General features: G+C 41.3%; 1 protein-coding gene across 1 annotated transcript in view; it reads left to right on the plus strand.

Annotated features, from left to right (window-relative positions):
- hydin (HYDIN axonemal central pair apparatus protein) overlaps positions 1–22386 on the plus strand; it is a 65140-nt gene that overhangs the window by 14327 nt on the left and 28427 nt on the right. The window contains exons 7-27 of the mRNA XM_028408739.1: positions 4915–5116; positions 5220–5409; positions 5969–6068; positions 7346–7464; positions 7577–7800; positions 7963–8030; positions 8151–8392; positions 10137–10237; positions 10774–10909; positions 11871–12035; positions 12123–12272; positions 14509–14747; positions 14848–15130; positions 15211–15354; positions 15512–15655; positions 16452–16544; positions 16645–16865; positions 19606–19615; positions 21016–21225; positions 21862–22095; positions 22179–22353. Coding sequence (XP_028264540.1) covers positions 4915–5116; positions 5220–5409; positions 5969–6068; positions 7346–7464; positions 7577–7800; positions 7963–8030; positions 8151–8392; positions 10137–10237; positions 10774–10909; positions 11871–12035; positions 12123–12272; positions 14509–14747; positions 14848–15130; positions 15211–15354; positions 15512–15655; positions 16452–16544; positions 16645–16865; positions 19606–19615; positions 21016–21225; positions 21862–22095; positions 22179–22353 — 3450 coding nt within the window. The remainder of the gene's footprint in view (positions 1–4914; positions 5117–5219; positions 5410–5968; positions 6069–7345; positions 7465–7576; positions 7801–7962; positions 8031–8150; positions 8393–10136; positions 10238–10773; positions 10910–11870; positions 12036–12122; positions 12273–14508; positions 14748–14847; positions 15131–15210; positions 15355–15511; positions 15656–16451; positions 16545–16644; positions 16866–19605; positions 19616–21015; positions 21226–21861; positions 22096–22178; positions 22354–22386) is intronic.

The following is a 22386-nucleotide window of genomic DNA, read 5'->3' on the forward strand; positions in this document are numbered from 1 at the left end:
GTTCTTCGTTCTCTTTCTCTCCCCTCATTTCCTTCTATCACTCATCCTCTGTCTCTTTGGTTCTCTTTTCTTTTCTATCCGATTATAGCTTACAATTTCACAGAAAAGAGAAAAGGCTTGGCCCTCCTCCTATGGAACTGTGCCAGGCTCTGCCTCTAGGTACATGATGAAAATCTTTGTGATAATTGGCCCGTTGGAATCAAAGCTTGAGCACTCCTTGAATTCTAATGTGTGTTTTTACCATGGGGCATGTGTAGTCACTGTGTAGATTTTACTAGTCTGCATTTGTTACAGTCACAGATTTGTTGTTTCCCTTCACCAGGACTGTGGTCAGCTTCTTGTCGATGCATTTAAAAAGCTAAAAAGGTCACACGGTGAGAGTTTGCCTATGAATGAGGCTATCATGTTTAGCAGAAATGAGGTATTTCAGGACCCAATTAATCACTTCCTTTACTGTTAAAGCACACAGATGGATTAAAAGCTTTCCTATTCAGCCTGCAGTGAGGAGGACTTGAATCCCAACAGAATGACTCAGCTTATAAAAATTCAACATCTGTTAGATAAATGTTTTGATTGAGTTGATTCATCACCCTTGGCTGTCTTTGACAGATAATGCAAACATCAGATTTAACCTTTGCTTCACTGTTCCCTAAGTGTTCTTTAAGAAACATGTGAGCAAAATTTCACTCCAATTGGAACAGGATTGTTGACTGATTTTTCTTCACAGGGGTTATGACATGGAGGCAAAGTTATTACAGAGACTGCAGTGTAAGCACAGTCTGACCCCTGCTGCCATATGCGCACGTTTGGTATTTTTTATTTTATTATACTGCAGGGGTTTGGATTATATTTACAATTCTTTTTTTTCTTGTTCTTCTGTCACAAATATCTTTTCTCTCTCTCTCTCTAAATCTAATGTATTGTCTATACCTGTCTATATTGTTCATCTTTGCAGTACTAGTATACTTTACAATATATCACCTGTAATATAAATAAACACAGCTTTTATTTAGCTTGCCTTATAACAACAATAACTTGCCATGTTTGTTCTTTAATGTATGCTGCATCTTTGTCTCCTTCATCCTCTCTGTCCTTACGGCCTCTTTTTTGTCTCCTTTAACTGGCTGGCCCTGAGCAGTAGGGTCCCATCCCATAAACCGGGTCCTGCTCAAGGTTTCTTCCCATTAAATAGGAGTTTTAGCTCGCCACAGTGAAAGATGCTATACAAATATAATTGAATTGAATTTAATTAAATTACTTCTTGTTCTTCTTCTCCCCTCTCTACACTGAAATAAATTTGGAGTGACATTTACTTAAGAAAACTGTGGCAAGTTTATTGCACTCAAAAAATGCTTGTAATCTTTACTTAAGTAACATTTACTTACTATAACCAATTATTTTTACAAAAAATACCCAAGTAAATTTCTTTGGCAATACTCACTGATAGTTTGTAACTTTTACTGAGATTACTATTGTATCTAATTACAAAACCCAAGTAAAGACTGCTGGTGTTTCTGTGTTGTTGTACTAACCTTTTCTTTGTTATATTCTATGTAATTATGAAGTAAAATTTAATAGTATATAATACACTACCTAATATGAATTTAATAATTTAATATTTACCAAAACATAACAAAACATTTGCTGCAAGGGGATGTTTGAAATACATGTTTTTATTTGACACTTATATATTTAAAATATGTACATATTATTATAACCACAAACATAAAAACGTAGTCATCTGACTTAATTCTAAATATGAACAGTAAAAACACCAAATCAACTGTCCAATAATAACACATTATTGTTGGTTTTCTGTGCCATGATGGATGGATGACAGTGATCTTCATGATGTGATTCCTGCAGTCCTCTGTCACTGCTTCTTGGCTGACATCCTGTGAAAACACATAAGCCACAATTAGATTTTTGATCTTGTGTTAGCACAAGACAATTACTAGAAGATCATCTTCATATGGTCATTGTGACCATCACATACCTGATAGCCTTCAGCTCCACAGAAAGTACAGAAATTTTGCTTAAAACTCACCTCTATGATTCCATATCCATGAAATTCCCAAATGTATTCAATGAAGTCCGCCGCCCTCGTTCAACTGTAGCTTCTCTGGCTGTTTGACGGAAAGATTCAAATGTGGGGAGGGGCTCTGACGTCATGCTCCAAGTGCAGGGAAGGTTGCCAGGTTCACTCAGTTCACCCCATTACACTTTACTTAGAAACATCTAGTAACTAAACCAATGACGTTCTTTAGTGAATATTACTTGGATTGAAGAATTAAATTTACATACAAAACTGAGTACACATAATTACAAACAATCACCAAGTAAATCACTTCATCAAAAACTGCTATTTTAAAGTAAAAGCAATAAATTCTTATTTCTTTGTAGAATTAAATATATAATTGAAGTAATAATTACAGGGCCCCAAAATATTTTTTTCAGTGTAGGTGTTTAGGTTACTATCAGTGACTCTATGATCATTTAAACTTTGGATTTACTTGAAAAAAAAAACTAAAAGCCAGATTTAATTAGCCATCCAGCAGAGCGACCATCATCCCTCAAAATCATTTGTAACCATGAGGAAGAATATATCAAAGGCAATTATCCATGGTACAAGCTTGGACAGCAGTACAATCACAATTAAAGCTGCAAGCAGCGATGACTGGCCCTTGCAGCCCTTGCGGTTCGTGGGACCAGCAGCCACCGCCTCCCCTATTGGCCCATGACCTCTCTCCCAGCTGTACCGGCATGAGCTGTGGTCTGCAGGGCAGAAGAGTACAGCGAAACACACATGTACAAAAGACAGGTCCTCCGGCCAGTAGGTGGTGCAGTGACTGTAGCATATCAGCATGTCAATCTGTGCAGTGTCTGATGTTCAGCAGGACTGTAAAGTTTCATCCACATAGGATGAAGTATGTGGGAGACACAGCCAAAAATACATGTATTTCCTGTGCGTTGGCGAAGGGTGAACTTTGTGGCGGCTCCACGGGCAGACCGTGTGATGAAGTGCTGCGTTTTTGATAACTTTTGGTCCCTAATGCCTTAAGAGTAAGCAGACCAAGTTTCAGGTGGGTTGGAGAAATCCTGTAGGAGGAGTTCGTAAAAGTGCGGGGAGTGAAAAATGCAAAATGGCGCAGTTTTTTCAAGATGGTGGACTTCCTGTGCGTTTTAGAGGATACCTCGAAGAGACTTTTTTTCTTGTCTAGAGGTGATACATATGCATACCAATTTTCGTGTCTGTAGGTCAAACAGGGAAGCCGATCTCATTCCAGGGGGTGCTACTGAGCCATGTGGCCACGCCCACATATGACGATGAAGGGTCACCTTTGTGGCGATGCCCCGCCCACACGGTGTAACATCGAGCTGCGTTTTTGATAACTTTTGCTCAGCCATGTCTTCAAAACTATGGGACTAAATCTCAGGTCTGTCAGAGTATTTGCCTAGGAGGAGTTCATTCAAATACGAGGTGTGGAAAATGGAAATCAGACTGAACACAATTCATACTGCCAGTAGGTGGCGCTATGAGTGTATCAGGTCATTAGCATGTCAATCTGTTCAGAATGACAGGCTCAGCGTGCCTGATTTTTTTCATTTACATTGGATGACGTAGGTGGGAGATACAGCCACAAATACATCCATTTCCTGTTTAATGGCGAAGGGTCAACTTCGTGGTGGCACCATAGCCAGACCGTATGACTAAGTGCTGCGTTTTTGATAACTTTTGGTCCCTGACCCCTTAACGGCAAGCACACCAATTTTCAGGAGTATCAAACAATTAGCCTAGGAGGAGTTCGCGAAAATGCGGGGTGTGCAAATTGGAACATGGCGTGGTTTTTCCAAGATGGCCGACGCCCTGTAGGGGGTGGAATTTTCTTTCCAAAGCCATGTTTCCTGGCATGAGGCGATACATCAGCGTACCAATTTTCATGGTCATAGCTGTTACGCTGAATATTTTCAAATTCCAGGGGGCGCTGTAGAGCCATTTTGCAAGTCGCCGTCGTGGCGACAGTTTCAGATCGCCATTTTTCGCGAACCAGACCTGTGCGCCAAATTTGGTGAGTTTTTGAGCACGTTCAGGGGGTCAAATTTGCGTCGAATGACGCGGAAGAAAAAAAGAGAATAATAAACGCTTGCATTTCAATAGGGCTCTTGCACCATTCGGTGCTCAGGCCCTAATGAAATAAAACACCTATAGGACCCGTGATGTCTTTTAAACTTCGCTTTTTTTTTATTATTTAGCAATTTTATTGAGCAAGGTATCTGTGTGTAAGTTACATCGAGGGAATTATAGACTGTGGAGAATTCAGTTCAGTGCCAAGACAATTCACACACACACTCCTCAGGAACAAAGAGTACAAAGTGTGTATCTGTTGAAAAACTTTGCAGACAAACAAATACACAATACAGGATGAGCATTTCAGCAGGATAAACCCCACTCCTTCTGATTTGAATGTAAACAAACACTTGTCAAATTTACATACAGCCTTATTCTTGGTGGCTTTATACAAAACCTCGCTTTGCATCTTATTTCTGTTGCTGGTTATTGTTGCTCTTTGTCTCACTGTAAGTAGTTATGGTGCACCTTGTTGTCATTAGAGATGATGTCATATTTTCTGTCTTGCATTGTTTCAACTTAAGGCTGTAAAATTGTGGTCAAACCAGTTATTTATTTGTACATGCTTTGTTTGACACACAGAAAGACTTTAGCAGCATAATAAAGTAGATTCCTTCCCAGACAACATGCAATGGCTGCTCCTTAACCTGATTGCAGAACCAACAGCTCTTTAGTATTAATATTGCTTGTTAGATCTATTTATGCTTCTTTTGATGTGGAATTGTTTGTAAATGGAGGTTTTTTTCCATGCACTCACATGATAATTCTCCATGTTTTCTCCTCAGGCGAAGATGTGTACATCCGCTTGTGCGGGTCTTGTACAGAACTGGACATCCGTCTTCAGCCTGATTTTGTGTGGTTTAATAAAACTTACATCTCCCTGGCCAGTAAATACATAGTGACTCTCACCAACACAAGTGAGGTTTGTCTTCAGTATCGCTGGAAAGTGTGGCCCAACCAGCATGAGGAGGACCCAAGCTTTTTGAGGTAAAGGGCTTTTTGAGAAGTTTGTCTGTTTTCTGTGCCTGTTTTTTTTTTTCTTTTTTCCTCAGTCGCTCTTTTCTTGCTTCACCTCTTCTCCTCTCTCTAGGGAGAGGTTGAATGTCCAAGAGAAGGACAAGGAGGAAGAGGAGCGGTTGCAGCGTCTGTTTGAGTCTAACCCCGCAGCCACCCATCAACTGCCACCACTGTCCAGAACCCTGCAAGAACACAGAAGCCAGGCTTCAAACCAGGACCACCTCCTAGCACTCTCAAACAGCTGCATCATTGTGGAACCTGCGGTGTGTTTACATCTCAACCACAGCTAATTATCTTCACCTTGCCCATGGATTCTTTACATCACACTGCAGAGATTACAACATTTTATTTATGTCTGATTATTTTGTTGAGCTCATGGCTGTTTTGTCACCAGTGCTGTGATACAAAGTAAAAGGGCTGAAATTTACATTTCTCAATCAATTTGTGATTCGATCTGTCACTGAGAATTACTATTATCTGGCTCTGTTGTTTGCATTTAAATCCTGTCTGACTCCTCAGTGACCGCAGGGTCATGGACTGGGCCCTTTCTGCCCAGGGCCCTTAAGGTAGCTTGACCTGTTCTGACACCACAACGCCTCCTCTTCTCTGCCAGTGTCTCCTTAGCTCAGCTCAGCCAGGCTCCCTGGACAGAGAGAGGGAAGAGATGAAAAACAGAAATAGTGGGGGAGAGTAAACAGTCTGTTGGGCCAAAACAAACTTTGAGAGAGCATTTAATATTGCGTTCTACTTCACATTTGTTCTTCTATATCTGCTTTATATTGTTTGACCTAAATAATCTTTCTCATCCTTTATATGATTTAGGAAGGAGAGATATGGCCCAGAATGGCCACACAGTTCCACATTGTCTTCAAACCAGAGGAGGCCAAACTTTACCAGCAAACCCTATTCTGTGATGTCACAGGTCAGTGAAAATGCTACTGTCACATAAAGTCCTGTACCTGTGTGGAGTCCTGTCCTCTGTGGAAACAGCACAGTCATAGCTAGCAACAGAGAGCTGTGTTTGTGGAGTGTGACAGTTAGAAAGACATAAATGTTGAAAAATAAAGTTGAATTTCTTTGATTTTTACACAAATTTAAATAAAATGGAATCCATGTGTGCAACATTAAGTGACCATAATGTCCTGCACTCAACATGTTATCAATAAAAACATTTTGTGAAGATATTAGTATGCTGCTGTAACCGATAAGTAGTCTTATGGGTTACACCTACATTTTCACAGTGGATATTTTGATTTTAATAATATTGAAATTCTTAGGTTTTGCTGCATTGACCATTGACCACTAAAAAAAGCAAATACATCTACTAGATTTAAGAAAATTCTATTAAGGTCTTCCTGAAATACAGCAGCTTGAAAAATGGCATCTACATTTAACATAAACTTTGGATTTGTAATACAAAACCCTTAGAAGCAGTGGAGAACTCTTTTGTTTGTTCTTTACCACCTTGCAATTGATTGTTTAAACAACTTTAAGCACACAGTACACCTCTCCTGTAAATCAATAGCTTTCTCATAAAAGAATTTCCTCTCCTCTGTGGGTTGGTGCAGACAAAGGTAAGACAGAGAAGTCTGGGTAGCAAGCTGTGGCTGTCTGTTTGGTTATTATCAGTGGACATCAGCTCCTGTCAGCTATGTCTCTTTTATGATCCCTTCCTCTTTCACTGATAATATCCTCAATCAAACACCACAAACGAACTCCGCAAATGACTCCATCTCTTTTTCATATTCGATAGTGGTTGCCCAATATACAAATACATCTCACCCCAGAGGTAGTAAAAGGTTGTTGACAAAATTTGCATGTAGCCTTCATGTGTGTTTTCTAAGCCGGAGGCCAGATTTACATTAATTTCCATTTTTTGTGAGGCAGGTGATGCCTGACCAGCCCAGGTCAATGACAGCAGGACTGCTGTGCCCTGATTCCTCACTTTGCAAAAAGCTTCAGGACCTGACTAAGCAAAACTGAAGGCTACACCTCTTGTGGCCTTTAATAAGTTTGGACAGAGAAAAGTAGAAAGTAGCAGTTACAATCAGTGTAAATGTTACGTGCATTTAAGTTTCTGTGAGAGAATTGTGTCTGTTATATTGTCTTATTTCTAACTTTCCCTGACCTTGCCTGTTTCCTTCTTTGACTTTACATTTATTATAACCTCTCCTGATGTCTTTCTGTATCTGTCTGCAGGCCGTGAGTTATGTTTACCCCTCACAATCAAAGGTGAAGGCCTGGGACCTAAACTTCAGCTCAACTATTACCTTATGAACATGAAAGATGTATTTATAGATGACGAAAACTGTTATGAGGTAGGAAAGTGATCCATTAGGACAGACTGCTGACCAAAGCTGCTGTCTGTAATGTGATACATTAAACAGCAGACTGTTGAACTCAGGACATCCTGCCTTTTTTTTTGTCCAGGTCCAAGTGTCAAACACAGGCCTGATTGACGCCCCGTTCAGGCTGTCACACCCTGACACCACTTTTGGCCGCTGTTTCTCCTTCAGTCCTGAGGAAGCTGTTGTTCCCCCTGGGGCCTGCCAGATTGTGGAAATCACCTTTCACAGTCGCACCTTAGGAACGTTCTCTGAAGACTTGCTGCTAACTGTCAGAGGACATCCTGAGCCACTTACCTTGACCTTCAGGTGAAGCATTGGAAGTCATGTTCTAGCTTAACATTTAGATGTAAAGTGTCAATATTCAACCCTAAAAGTTATGGCAGTATTACTAATCAAAATTTTAAGAAGTCACTTTCTGCTACTTAGTTTAGAGTTTCTCAGGGCTCATGTATTTGTCTTTTCCTTCAGAGGTTGTGTCACTGGTCCCACATTCCACTTTGATGTCATAGATCTCGAGTTCGGAGATGTAGCCTTTGGTAAGTTACAACATTTTCTCCCTGAGTTTGTCATGTTGCTGCCTCATTATCCAATAAACTACAACTCTCAAAGGAAGTGTCTCCAACTCTCAGACTCATCTTGATTTTCCCTCTCTGTAGGTTTCCCGCAAACAAAGACCTGTATCCTCTCCAACACCTCCTTTGTACCCATGACCTTTGCCTTGCATTTCCTGGGGAATGGAAAGGGGTCTCCTAGTGTTAGCAGCGACCAGCAGGTGTCTGAACTTTCAAGGAAGAATTGGCAAGGCCATACAGCTGAAGACCATCGTCCACGGCCTGTTGAGTTTACTGCCAGTCCTGCTGCTGGCACGGTGCCGGCCATGTCAGATGTTACCATTAAGGTACAGTTAATACAATATAGACACACCCAAATAAATTGTACTAAAACATATAATTTACACATATAGTGCGCCTAAACTCCCTAAACATGCAAAGAAGTGGGTGGGCAATTATGAAAGCAGTCAGCCTCACTGAACTCCTAATAGCCAAACATCGAAATTCAATTCAATTCAGTTTTATTTATATAGCGCATATTACAATCAGAAATTTTCTCAAAGCGCTTCACAGAACCCCCCTAAGAGCACTGTGGCAAGGAAAAATTCCCTTTAAACAAAGCAAACATGACAGCAAGATGAAACAGTGATTATATTGTAATAGATATCTATATATATCGTCGGTCCATAAGTAGGAATAGTAATTTGATAGCAAAGATGAGCAGCAGGGGCTAGTGAAGTCGATGAGCACAGGAGAGATCAGGGGCCGGACTGCAGGTCAGTATGCAGGTCTTGAGACCTGCAAAGAGAGAGAGAGAGCGAGAGCGAGGCACAGAACTAAGAGGAAGACAGTAAACCCAGATTATGAGACGATATTACCCAGTATGAGCCAGACTAAGGAGAGTAGAGGAGAGGTCAGAGGGTGAGGGGGGAAACTGCTCAGAGGATCATGTTTGTGCCCCCCGACAACGTAGGGCAAGAGAGCCTTCACGGGCCGGACTGCAGGTCAGGATGCAGGTCTTGAGACCAGTGTGAGCCAGACTAAGGAGAGTAAAGGAGAGAATATAGACTCTCCGATCAGAGGAATAGCATCCTTGAGGAGCCGTGATGGGATCGGATCCAGAAGACAGGTAGTAGGTTTAGATTTGCTGATGCTGGTGGTCAGCTCAGGGAGGCCGATGGGCACGAAGCAGTCCAGAGTTAGATCAGGATCCGTTTCCAGAAGTGGCGGTGTATCCTCAGCGGTCACAGAGAGATTGTGGTTGATTTGTCCTCTAATAGTGGTGATTTTATCGGTGAAGAAGCTCATGAAATCTTCACTACTAAGAGCTGCAGGAATGCGAGGCTCCACAGAGCTGTGGCTTTTTGTCAGCCTGGCCACGGCGTTAAAGAGAAAGCGCGGGTTGTTCTTGTTTTCTTGTATTAGAGATGAATAGTAGGCTGTCCTAGCTTTGCGAAGGGCCTTCCTATACGTCAGCAAACTGTCTCCAGGCCCTCTGGGAGTCATCTGATTTAGAGGACTGCCACATCCTCTCCATCCTTCGTGTAATCTGTTTCAGTGATAGGATATTTGAGTTGTACCACGGAGCTAGCCTCTTCTGATTTGTAGTTTTCTTCTTCTTTAGTGGAGCAATCCTGTATTGCTGTTGCGGGTCATATGTGCATTCATAGGCCACCATTGGAGGAGAAATTGAATGTTGATATCAACTGTGGGTTGGTAGGCAACAGAACCAGTGTGTCGTGAAGACTTCCACAGACCAGACCTAACCACTGGTGGCCTATGAATGCACATATGACCTGCAACAGCAATACAGCCATGAAGGTGCTTTCCTTGCATGTGTGACCACAGTTATTGTATTTTCAGCACTAGGAACATCGTTTTGTTTTGATAAACCACAAGCAAATGCATCAGCTAGAGTGGTTTGTCTTTCTAGGTTTAGCTAATCTGGTCATAGTTTGCTTTGCTAACTTTAGTATATGTGCTGAGTCAAACTTTCTGTGTAAACTTAAACTGCATGTAAAGGTACAGATACATGTATGTAATTTGAATATGTAGCTGTCCATTGTTTCTCATTGCATATTATATGTACAGGTGACCCTGTGCTCTAACACGGTCAGGAGATACTGGGAGGCGATGGTGGTTGACGTTGAAGGTGTCGGGAAGCAAATCAGTGCTCTGCCTATCAATGCCAGGTTAGACACATTTACAGAGCATACATTTGTTGAAGGTAGTATCTCAAAAGCTGCAGGAAAAAATACACACAGACACAGATTATAAAGTCAAAATTTATTACATGGACCTTAGCCTTTATATAATTTATTACACCTCTACTCACACTTATGTAAGACAAGGTGCCATAAAACTTCTATTTTTCCTTTTGCTAAAGTAAAGTGTGTTTTTTTGCTGTAACCTCCAGGCTGTCTGACTGTTCTGATGCTTTGACAAGGTGTGAATGTGGTCCATTGAGTCTGCATACAGGTGTCGACAAATTCTGGGGAGGATGTGTTAAATATTCAGCACCTAATTTGCATAATAATACAGTGGAATGTCACCTGCACCATTGCTCAGAATAGGGCAATGTTAATCTGACTTCCTCACAGCAATCACCGTCATTGTAAATTTATGAATCGGTTCTAATTAATAGGCTTCAGTTTTGGCATAATGCAATGCAATTACTATTCAACTCATAAATAAGCCTGTGATCCTTTCTTCTCTCTGCTGGTGACAGGTGTGTTGTGCCTGAGATTGTGGTGGAGCCTGCGGTGCTGGACTTTCAAAGGTGTTTCCTTAATCACCACTACGAACAGAAAGTGCGTCTGACCAACCCCAGCATACTGCCTGCCTGCTACGGCATGCTCAATCAGGTAAGAGTGCACCAAGAGCTGACAAACTTGTCTTCTGTCAAGCAGGGCCTCTTTTTCTAGAGTACAATGTCCAACTAATGGTGTCTACAGTTAGGTGGTCAAAGCTGCTAGCTTTGACCAGTATCCAGCCTGTGCCATTAATGCTTATTGGTTGTAGAACAAAGACAATAGCTTAAAGTAGCAGTTCTCAAAATTTTTCTGTCCTTTGTGGTAAGAGGTCTGCATTTATGAAGCACATTTCTAACTTACTGGGGTACTTAAAGCACTGTGAAGTGCATCACATTTTAGAAGCATTCTCACACAAATGGTGCAACCATTGGGATGGAGTTTAGGTAAAAACTCTTGAATACATGTTTGTCTCTCCTCTGCCCCAAACATCCACACTGTGAATCTAAAGCAAAGACGGGCTTTTTGGTTAATTAAGGACACCATCTGTTATGTGTTTGCCTTCTGGCACTGATGTTTTTTTTGTGTGTGGCCCATGTAACAAATATTCTTTGAGGTTATTCTGCTTTGTTTGTGTGTAATTGTTTAGTTGATAGTGTATGATGTTTTTATTAATGAAAATAGGCACAAAAAGAGGGATTTGGGTGGGAAAAGTGTACCCCTCACTTTGTGAACCCCGCTCAAAGCAAAATGAGGGACAGAGAGTTATTAATCCAAAAGATGGCTGCAGTGTCTTTTTTAAGCCTCAGACATTTCTTTAAACATCATCCGAGCATTCTTCACACTACCAACATCACACACTGATATTTCCTTGTGAAATCCCTTTAAAAAAGGATCAGCACACACCTCAGCCAATAATCAGTGCCTTCAGGTGGCTGTGACAAAAAAATTGAATGATTTTCTCAAATGTGCATTTATAAATACCATTACCAGTGACCCACAGACTTAAAAGCACTTCTGTGACAATTTGGATTACCACTCACTGCATAATGTCTCCCTCTGTCACTGTTTTCAGGAACATGAGGAAAGTCCATCACTCCTCTTTAGCAGCTCTGCACCAAGAGGAGTGATTCTTCCTGGCAGTTTAGAGGAGCTTCCTGTGAGTCTGCTGGTGAAGGCCATTGGAATTCAGCACCGCATTCTGCGTATTGCTGTGTTCGGCAGCCTCCAGCCACCCATGGTTAGTGTCATCAGTCTTGATGTGATTCTGAGTGGGAATGACTGTGTGATGAGTCCTCTAATCCTCCTGCTTTCTGTTCTGCTCCAGGAGGTGGTCCTGTCATGTATCGGGCAGGGACCTGTAGTTCACGTTCAGAGCAGACTGGATTTTGGCAGAATCCCAGTACTGACGGACATCGCTAAAGCTCTGCGCCTCTCAAACCAGTCCCCTATTCCTGCACACTTCACAGCTCACATGGTACTGAAATATTATTGACATTATGCAGGCAAGCATGTATTAAAACATAAAAATATCACAGTATAGAATGTGGGAGCATTTACCTGCTGCTTTTCTTCAGCTGCTCCTGTGACTAATTAATTTCCAGTTTAATTGGATGTGTAATTAATGTGTTAATAAATTCAATGCTTTGTTAGCTTCTTGAATTAATTAGTTCAATTTCAGTCCTATCCTATGAGAATTTTCCTCAGAGTGGAGCTCTTTGTGCTGCCATTATAAACCAGTCAGATGGTGACATTTAGTCAATTCAGAATGACGTAAATTAAATATGCCAGGGTGATCTAATTCTCTCTGTTTCTAATCTAGCATTTTATACACAAATTAATATGTGTTAATATCCATAATACAATGTTCATCTCCTATCTCAGTGCATCAATTAATGTTTTAGCTTTTGTAAAAAAAAAAAATTATGAAGAATAACTCTGACTCCACTGCGTATTTTTACGCTTATTTAGTGCAAATAAAACCCAAAACTCTACAGCAACCTGAGACCAACAATTCATCATATTCAGTGTTTCACTTGCCTTGTGGAAACTCCTCTTCCGCTCTGCATCACCTTATCAGCGTTGCCTGATATCTGCAGGCAAACAAACCTGCAGCTGTAAACCGTACCTCTGTGCCTTTTGAAGTCAACATACACAAAAGTGCACACGCACAAAGATTCGAGATGCACACGGGCAAACCTGGTGTAACTGCAGTTGTGTGACCCTGTCCTCTCCTCTAAGGCATTGTTGAGGGAAGGAGTTTCTCCTCTGCACTCTCAGGCGTCAATCGATGCAGATTCTCCTAGAATTACATTACATCTCGCTCAATATGCTGGCAGAGAACCACACAAATAGACCTGACAACAGAGGATAGTGCACAAGGTATCCGTGCTTAACTTGTGAGAGAGAGTGTCCCCAGTCTGACATTTTATTAATGATTTTATACACTGTCAATACTCAGAAACAAGAGGAGAATCTGTAAAATTGTATCTGATTCTGTTGTCCTGTATTGTATTTGGCATGAGTTTAGTCAGTGCAGCATCGGTGCAGGATTTATTCATGCACATTTGACATTTTGATGTTGTGTTGATAACTGCATAGCATACAGCACACATTTGAATTCTAAACTGCTCTGACTTGTGCTGCGTTCAAGAAGCAATCAATGCTAATCAAGCTGTGGGATGCGGCAGGTTTGATGTGATTATTGAGATTCCGGTCGTCTTGCTCCTCACTCCGGGGAGTCAACGTTGTGCTCTTTCTTCCTCCTCTGACTCCTCCCACCCTCTTTTGCCGTGATCTCCCCGGTATCGATCCGCTTCAAGCGCTCTTTCAGTGGCTCCTTTGCTTCTGCTCATGCAAATGCTAAGAAATGGATCTTTGACTCCCAAAGTCACCCGCTGGTCAAATCCTGCTTCTCTGAGAAAGTGGCTTTGAACATAACCTTCAATATATTTTGTGCAGTTTTTGCTTCTGTAAGGTGACACCATGTCAGCTGCAGTATCTGGGTAAATTGGGTAAATCATCTGTTTGTCCTGTAGGCAGTGAAAGTGGCCGAGCTTTACTGCATCTGTAGAAGCTCATTTTCTAAATCCCAATTAAAAGTTTATGTTCTAGCCATTTGTCAACAGAAATGCCGTATAGAACATTGATTGTGATCCTGACCGCTGCTTGGTCAGATGTACAGTACAGTGAGCACAATGAAGAGCTATCTGCCCTGTTGAGAGGCTGTTGATGGACATTAGATTTATATCTGTTTTTTCATTACACTGGGCTTTGCTCAGCACTCCAAGTGTATAGATGTGGGGCAAATTACATTTTTAAACAATCTTCTGTGTAATTGTACATATAGTATATATATCTATAATTCTGCACATCTGCATTCAGTACCACACACCACATATTACCCTGCTTATGACAGCCTGGGAGCCTCTGCTCTTCTCCTCCTTCTAGGATCTCATGGTGCTTTAATGTGTTGATGTGATTAAACAGCTATATGATATACACATCTATCTCTCAAGGTCCATCCATAGCACAGGTCTCAATGGCTTATGCAGCACAGTTTGAGGAAAGTGCCCCCACAAGGGAGATATTTTCACGCATCACATTTCAGTAGCTCCTGAATGCACTGTGCTCTAAAAGCAGACATCCTGTGGTAACATCTCATCAGGTTCACACTGTAAGTGGACTCAGATTGTGTTTCTGCTTCCTTTTAGAGCCATAGAGGTTCCGCTTGGTGTGTGGAACCCAGTGAGGGGGAAGTGCCACCAGGAAGCCAGTTGGATTTGAGGGTTGTGGCACACCTGAAGGACACGCTTCCCTTCCAGGACCAGCTAATGGTGTCCATACAGGATAGTCAAACACACTCTGTCCGTCTGTCTGCTACCGGGACTGGCAGTACAATCGTCACAGACAGGCCTTTTGCCCCCAGCCTTGACCTGGGCACACATTTCAGGTAGAAGAAAGATGGTTCAAACTTTTCCCATTAACTCCACAGTACTTTATATGGAGGTGACAGCCACCCTTAACCTTTCTCTGTCTTCTTATGTCTTAAGCCATGAGCCATGCCAGTACCACTTCAAGTTGATCAACCTTGGGCAAAGGGTACACCTGATGTACTGGAGGCTGGATAGCATCGTGTCCTCAAAAACGCCAAAAGGGAAACGATCATTCCTACCTCCCATCTCTTCATCCAAGCAGAGAGATTGTCTGAACAATACATCTTCAGTTTCCACCAGCGGAGAGAAGCCAGTGTTCAGCCTCAGTCCATGTCGTGTTGAACTTTTTCCAGGTTGCTCTGCAGACATGGTCCTGACAGGATATTCAGACTCACCAAAGGTAAAACAGCCTGCTCACAAATGCAAATAAATACATAATCATTTTACAGTACATGTAACCAATTATTCCTGTCTTCCCAGATTGTTCATGAACGTCTGGTGTGCCATGGCAAAATTGGAAGTCAGAGCTCTCAGGAGCAGATCATGTCTGTAGATGTTACCTGTCGCTTTGTGGCTCCAGTTTTCAGCATCTCTTCAAAGCGGCTGAACTTCTACATCAAGAAGGTCAGGATATGTTTTAAACACTGCATACAGTCCATTTTTTTCTCTACTGTATCCTGAAGAATCACTTTTATTATAAAGGATGTGTGGGAATCTCTCTGTAGTGTAATTAAAGGTTTTTATCAAGGAGACAAACAGCTCAAATGTTTATGTTTTACAGGACAAAGGAACGAGTCTCCTGCCTCTTTATGAGAAATTGGTCTTGAAGAATGTATCATATCTGTCTTTATCCATGGAGCTCTCGCTTGTGAAGCCTTTCTTTCTGTGTGAGGCCCCAGGAGACCAAAGCTTAACTACAACCAAGGTAATAACTCTTCTTCGTTCAGTCCACTCTCTTGTTTGTCTTTTTGTACTCATTTCAGAATGAAGAGCCCATAAAGATTTGCTGGATGCTCTTAGCTATACATGACTGCACATGGAAAGCAGTTGTTTTTCTATTTGTTTCGTTTGATCTCTGGTAGTTGGGCTAGCATTTATTTTATTCTTTATTTTATTTCTATTTATACTTGGAACACAATCCACTCATATGGACTCCACTCAAAACATACATAAAGAGCTTTCAGTGCTAAATTATTTATTCTGGCTGTAGCTACAGCTGTCAAAGATATTGGAGAGAAATAACATTTCAATGAAGGTAAGCACAGGGATTAAGACAGACTGTTCTTTAAAATGTGTTTCTTTCCTTCTCTGCAAATGTTACAGCTGCTCCATTCAACATGCATTGCAGTGCAGTAAAATACCTCAGCCTGAAGGCAAAAGCAGGGCTTTGTTGTTAACCTGCAAGCCCAAAGAAAACAAGACGTCTAATGAAAGGCCTGGCTGTGCCCCAGCTGTGTTGTATTAGTGAGGTATTATTGAGGCATCAGTGGCATTGTGGTATTTCCATCTCTTAGCAGAGGGAAACTACAGATGACATAGCAACCCAAAATATGGTGGAAAAACCTATAGGAACCCTCCAAGAAAGGTTTCTGGTGTTACTGATTAAAAAAAGGAAAAGACAGTTTTGCACTAAAACTTTAACCATCTAAACCCTAAATAGTTTTGTAGGGAGTTGCAGATGAAAACAAAAACAATATATTGACCTGAAACACTTTTTGTAGTCCCTGGTTGTAGGTGACCAGAAGCAGGCTGAGTTGTGGGTTTGCTTCAATCCAGCTCTCTATCGGGATCGAGTGTCACAAATTGTGGATGAGGTAACTGTGATACCTACATAATGCTTTGCTTTTTGGACTTAAGTGGTTACTGATGCAATTAACTAAAGAACATACTTTTTTCCCTCTACAATTTTGCTAGGTCCTTGTAATAAATTACATGGGACACCCACAGAAAGATGTGGTGGAGCTGCATGCCGAGGTCCATTACCCCAACCTCTACTTCTCCACCACCACGGTGGATTTTGGCTGTGTCGTCAACTGCACAGAGACCAGCAAAGTAATCACTATCACCAACTGCTCTCCAGTGCCAGTGTCTTACTCCTGGGTTTTTTTGGATGACCAGAAACATAGTGACAACAGGTATGGTTACATTAAAAACATCCACACATTGTTACAGATGACATCACACAGTTATTTATTATACCCTTTATAAAGCTTGACGATATGTGGACTTAGCTAACTAGTCTTACAGGCTGAGCCACAAACTTTACTGTTACATCATTGACCTGTCAAAGGTCAAAGTTCACCTGAGGGCATAGTGTTGGTGTAGTTGCTCTCACTGCCAGAGGAGGGACACAAATGATCCACACTGTAGTTTAAGGCAATAGTGCAGGAGCCATATTCACAAACATTCTTAGAATTCCCTCTTATCTTAGCCTAAAATATCTTAGTAAGGACTACTAGCGTAGAAGTGATTTAAGAACATATGCTTTTGTGATTTAAGAACGTATTCTCATGTTTTTTTTCCTGTCAACCAATCACATCTCCTCCTTACTAAGATGAAACTTTTTACTTTTTTTTAGTCTGCTCCTTCCTCAGATTTGCTCTGTGAATGTTCTTAAATCACTTTTAAGAAAAGAGTCCTTACTAAGATTTGTAGTCTTCATAGTCAACCACAAACATTATTCCCGTTCATTCTATTCTGTAGCGTTTAATGAGCGTTCAGCATCACTCATAGTTTGGAGAACGTTTCTCCTCTCTGTCGCTTCGTCATGTTCTCCCTGGTCAAGGCACTATTAAGCCTCTTAAAAGTCCTCCTCTCCAGTCTTAACAGTTTTTTACCTTAAGGGGAAATTATTAGAAAATGTCAGAATTTTACTTCAGATTTCACCACTAAGAGAAACTCGGCCCCAGATGTGTTTTAGAGCCTTCCTGTTCTTCCGTAGCTTAACAGTGTCTGTTACACTGCATGTTATTTCTTCTACTCTATTTGTCTTATTGCTTTCTATCTATAGCATGTTTCCTATTGTAGACAAAAGATTATTGTTAGACCGTAAAGCTAAAAGGTTTGTGCTCTGAAAGACTAGATCCCCCCAAAAAACCAACCAGTGTTATATTGAATAGACAAGATAGGGAGGGACAAGAACTGCTGTATATTGAAAGTGCCGATAGGAATGAGTCAGTGCAGCAGCTATACATTTAACCCTGTGAATTGAAAGCCAAATCCATTATAAATTCTCTAGAGAAAGATACATTTACTGATTGTGTACTTTAAAAACATTACAGTTTGCCTCTCTCAAGCTTTTGCTCTGGCTCCCATCCACTGAAATGAACTGCAAACACTACTCTCTCTGTCTATGGCCTTGAACCAACTAACTCCAATAGCTCTACAAGATTTATCACCCTCAATCATCTTCCCCCCTCCCTCCTCCCTCATCTATTGGTATTCTTCCTTTTTGTTTCTCTCCTTGTCCTGATCTCAGGCCTTTACTCTGCTTTTTTTTATCTTTACCCCCGCTTACTCTCAGCCACTGCTGCTTCTGCTCTTCTGTTTTCAGCCCAATCCTTATCAACCTTCTCTTCAACCTCTCCCTCTTAGATTGTGACCTCTCTTAACAATCTGTCTGTTAGTCTGTCATGCTAATTAAAAGGAGACCTCACCCTCTCACACACAGTCTCCAAAGTCTCTCTCTCTCTCTCTCCTACATAAGAAAACCTGCGCTATCTAGCCATGTCCAGCTAATTACCCTTCCTAACAGTAATTACACCACAACCCTTGTAGGGTCTGTAAGTAGTAAAGCTCATTCTACTTTTTTTTGGAAGATTGTACTGCAGGTGCATGATGGATTATAGATCACTGTCCAGGTGAATGACTAATCACAATTAAATGTAAGTTTGAACTGCTTTGTCTGAATGTGCAGGACGTCATTAATGTTTGCATTCAGCTGCAAGCTCCATGCAAACTGCCCTATATGGTGAGTGTAGATGAGTAAAAAATAGTGCTATGCTGCAGTTTTTCTCATGTATCTGGGCCATGTTTCTGGAGATATTGTTGTATTTTTGTTAGTGAATTTTAACAAAATGTGTATAAACAATATTCACATTTTTTTTTAAACGTAGAATAATCTCATCCTCCTCCTATTATTAGAGCCTGCAGTACACTTTTGAGCCACAACTAATTTTTTCATGGTACTGATGAACATTTTATATGTATATGTCTTTCAAGATAATGTTACAAAGTAGTGATTCGTGATATTTAATTTTTTGCAGATATTTGATATTGCCAATATTCATAAATGTTTCCCTAATTGTGAAGAATACTAAGCCTTTCTGATAGTGATTTGAATTTTAAATGGGCTTATTAAATGTGTAGTGTTGAATCTATGCTTGTTTAGTTCAGTATTTTTTAATTGGAAGACAGACCAAGTTCATTTTAAGTGTGAAGATGGCTGGAGAGGGGACCATAGTGTGGTAACAGGTGAGCTGAGCGGAGAGGCAGGCAGGTTTAAGCTGAGCAGACAATTTGGCGCAGAGCAGAAACAGACGGCTGATCAAGCATGGAGGGATGAGAACCTGAGGCACAGAGAAGTACAAATTACTCAGACAAATTACCAGCAGGAGGAACAGCTGAACTCGAAGAAGAGCTGGTTGAAGGCAGACTGAAGGATCTTGTGGAGAATGAAGTGTAGTTTGTGGATGTACTGCAGTGGCTGCAGGAGGTGTCCCAGGTGTACAGGTTTATTGACTGCAGCCACACCCAGACAAACAAAGAAGAAGAGTGTTACTCTGTGTGCACCCCAGCAGCTATTTTTACCCACCAGTATAATTTTTCTGCATTATACTCATACTTATTTCTCATCACTTCCTTTTTTTCTGACAGAGTGCTGGAAGTGAGATGTTTGTGGTTTAGTAGTCTCTGGTGTGCAGACTCACCCACTGTGTGCATAAATATGAAGAATAGAAGGAAAAGAGAGGAAGAGAGGATGTCAGAGCGGGCTATTTCGGTTTTGAGCTGAGCCCTTGCAGAGTCATCATCTGCTGTCTCACCATCTGTTCCTCTGTCCGCACCAGTGAGTTCTAAACTCTTTCTTAGAGGACCCACACTAAAAATAATCTGTATTTCCCTCTCTGCACGGGGTCCTGATGTGTTGCCATGCGCTCTTCTGGAGTCTTATCTACTGATAAATGAACCCTGTTTTGAAAAGACATTGACCTACAGTGTTCATCTTACATTACTGCACTCATTTCCCAAGGCCAAACATGTCCCATAAAACAACATCCAATGCAGTCAAATCATACAACAGTGCCCCCTGCTGGTTCCATCTTAACCACTCATGATCACATTCATTACTTCTGCAGCAGTCTTGGACACTGGTGCATGCACAAACATGAAGGATGCCTTACATGCATAGTAGAAGCTCTCTCTCTGTCTCTTTCTCATATGCACAAACACAAACTTCTGGCTTCACTCACTAAATCTCTTTCATTCTCATCCATGTTTATTCAGCTCTTCACTGCAATTTATCCTGACCTGTTTCCTGCTGCCTGCCTATTAAAATTCTTCTTAATTATAGAACACTCTGTTTAATTAACTTGATGGATGCACCCAGTGTGATCCCACAGGGAAAGAGAGAGGAGAACAGAGAGAGAAAATGAGACTTCTTCGGGGTGTGGGTGCTGAAGATTTTCTCCTCCACTTACATTATGTGCTTATGATATATTGTCTATACAATAGAGTAAATGTTTATATAATTTACTGTACTTTCTCACAGAGATGTGTCAGTTCTTGTCACTGGAAGAGGATTCCCAATGTACTATTGACTGCATGGCGTTTTATGGACTTTTACTACAAATATGGGGAAAAATACTAATTTTCTTTATTATTGTTTTGACCGCATAGAGAGACAGAAATGCTAGAGGAAAGGAAGGAAAAAGCGACTAAAGAAAGGAGCTCATCAGCTGCCCTTTCAGCCCCCGCCAGACAAAGGTTTAGTGCAGAAGAGCGGAGCGGCACACAGAGCCCTGCATGTGTGGGAGAGGTAGGCAAATGATCACATGTGAACAAATCAGGGCTTCCCTGAGGTTGATTGGACATGGGCAAGTCTCATTCCACACCTGTGTACAAAAACACAGTTTTGAAAATTGAAATTAAAAGTCTTTACAGGGGTTTGGATGTGACTCTAGTTCCCTGATTAACTCATTAAGTGAACACAAAGAGATCATTACCCTTAATCTGCAAACATTCTCACTCACTGAATACAAATATTAGACCTGTCCACTGTGCTCATAGGCATTTGACATCTTGCCGATGTTTGGCACTCTGCAACCTGGCGACCACCAGGCGGTCACGTTCATTTTCTACGGAGATGAAAATGTCAGCAGAGAGATGGTGGCTCAGTGTGAGGTGGAGGACGGGCCTGTCTACGAAGTCACACTCAGAGGGGAGACATCAGTTATCAGCTACAGCCTCAACCCCGCCCATCTGGACTTTGGATTGCTGGTATGTATTACAGCCCTCCCAATGTTTGAATACTTCATTATTTTGTGTTCATTTACCTCCTGTATGTTTTGTTATCTTGCTTTTTTTCTGTCCTCCATCTGTTTACTGATGTGTCACGCATGGTATCTCAGACAAAACTAATTGGAGTTTTACAAAACATGGTGGATCCTGACACTCTAAAAAAATGACACTGATGGGCCTTCTTCATTCATCGTTTATTTGTGTTATCACAGAACAGAACAGGCAGCTGCAGGATGAAAGGCTTGTGTTTTATTAGGTTGCATAATATTTGAAGTGTGAATGTCACTGCTTAGTTTTCCACAGTTTGATCTTTTGCACTTCCACTTTCTTTTTATGTATGCAAGCCATCGGGACCATTTATCATTGATATTCAAAACAAGGACATATTGATTTTTGATTTAGTTGAAATAGTGAATCAGCAGAACATTTTGAACAGATTTGATTTATCAAGTCCTACTATAAATTATTATTTGCATCTGTGCTTCTCTGTTTTATTTTTAGCTTACAAGACAACAGTTCCATTAAAAAAACACTAGGTGGAGTAGTTTGCCTGTTCTATTAAAAAAAGTGATTTAAAAGCAAAACTCTCCTCTTCATCGCTTCTTCTTCCTCCAGGTTTTTCATTGTGTGGGTGAAGCTGTGGTAACCCTGAAAAATACTGGCAAGATAGGATTCAAATTCAGCATTACACATTCTCAAAAAGGGGAGGAGGAGGATGGAGCAGGGGTGCAGATGAAAGCCCAGGGAGAGACTGGGCAGCAGACAGATGCACAGCAGCAGGAAGACACTGAGCAAAACGAGAATGGACAGGAGGTCAGACCTGGCTGGCCCGTGGTCTTTCCTGCTGTGGTGAGTTTATTTTGGATGTGGATGTTTCGGGGTTATTTGTTACATATGGGGCTGGTTTTACCTGCTGTGTGTGTGTGTGTTAGGGCCACATTGATGTAGGTGCGGAGCAGTCTCTGCGAGTGCTCTACCTCCCAGGCATCCCTGAGGTATTTAGGAAGCATCTTCAGCTGCAGGTGGCTTTCCTTCCACCGCAGGACATCACTCTGACTGGAGTTGGAGTGTTTCCAAGGATCCGCCTCAATTTGCCACAAAACATGTGTATGCAAATACAAAACCTTTGTTTTTGTACAT

Source organism: Parambassis ranga, chromosome 6 (genome assembly GCF_900634625.1).
Source record: "Parambassis ranga chromosome 6, fParRan2.1, whole genome shotgun sequence".
Classification (NCBI taxonomy): domain Eukaryota; kingdom Metazoa; phylum Chordata; class Actinopteri; family Ambassidae; genus Parambassis; species Parambassis ranga.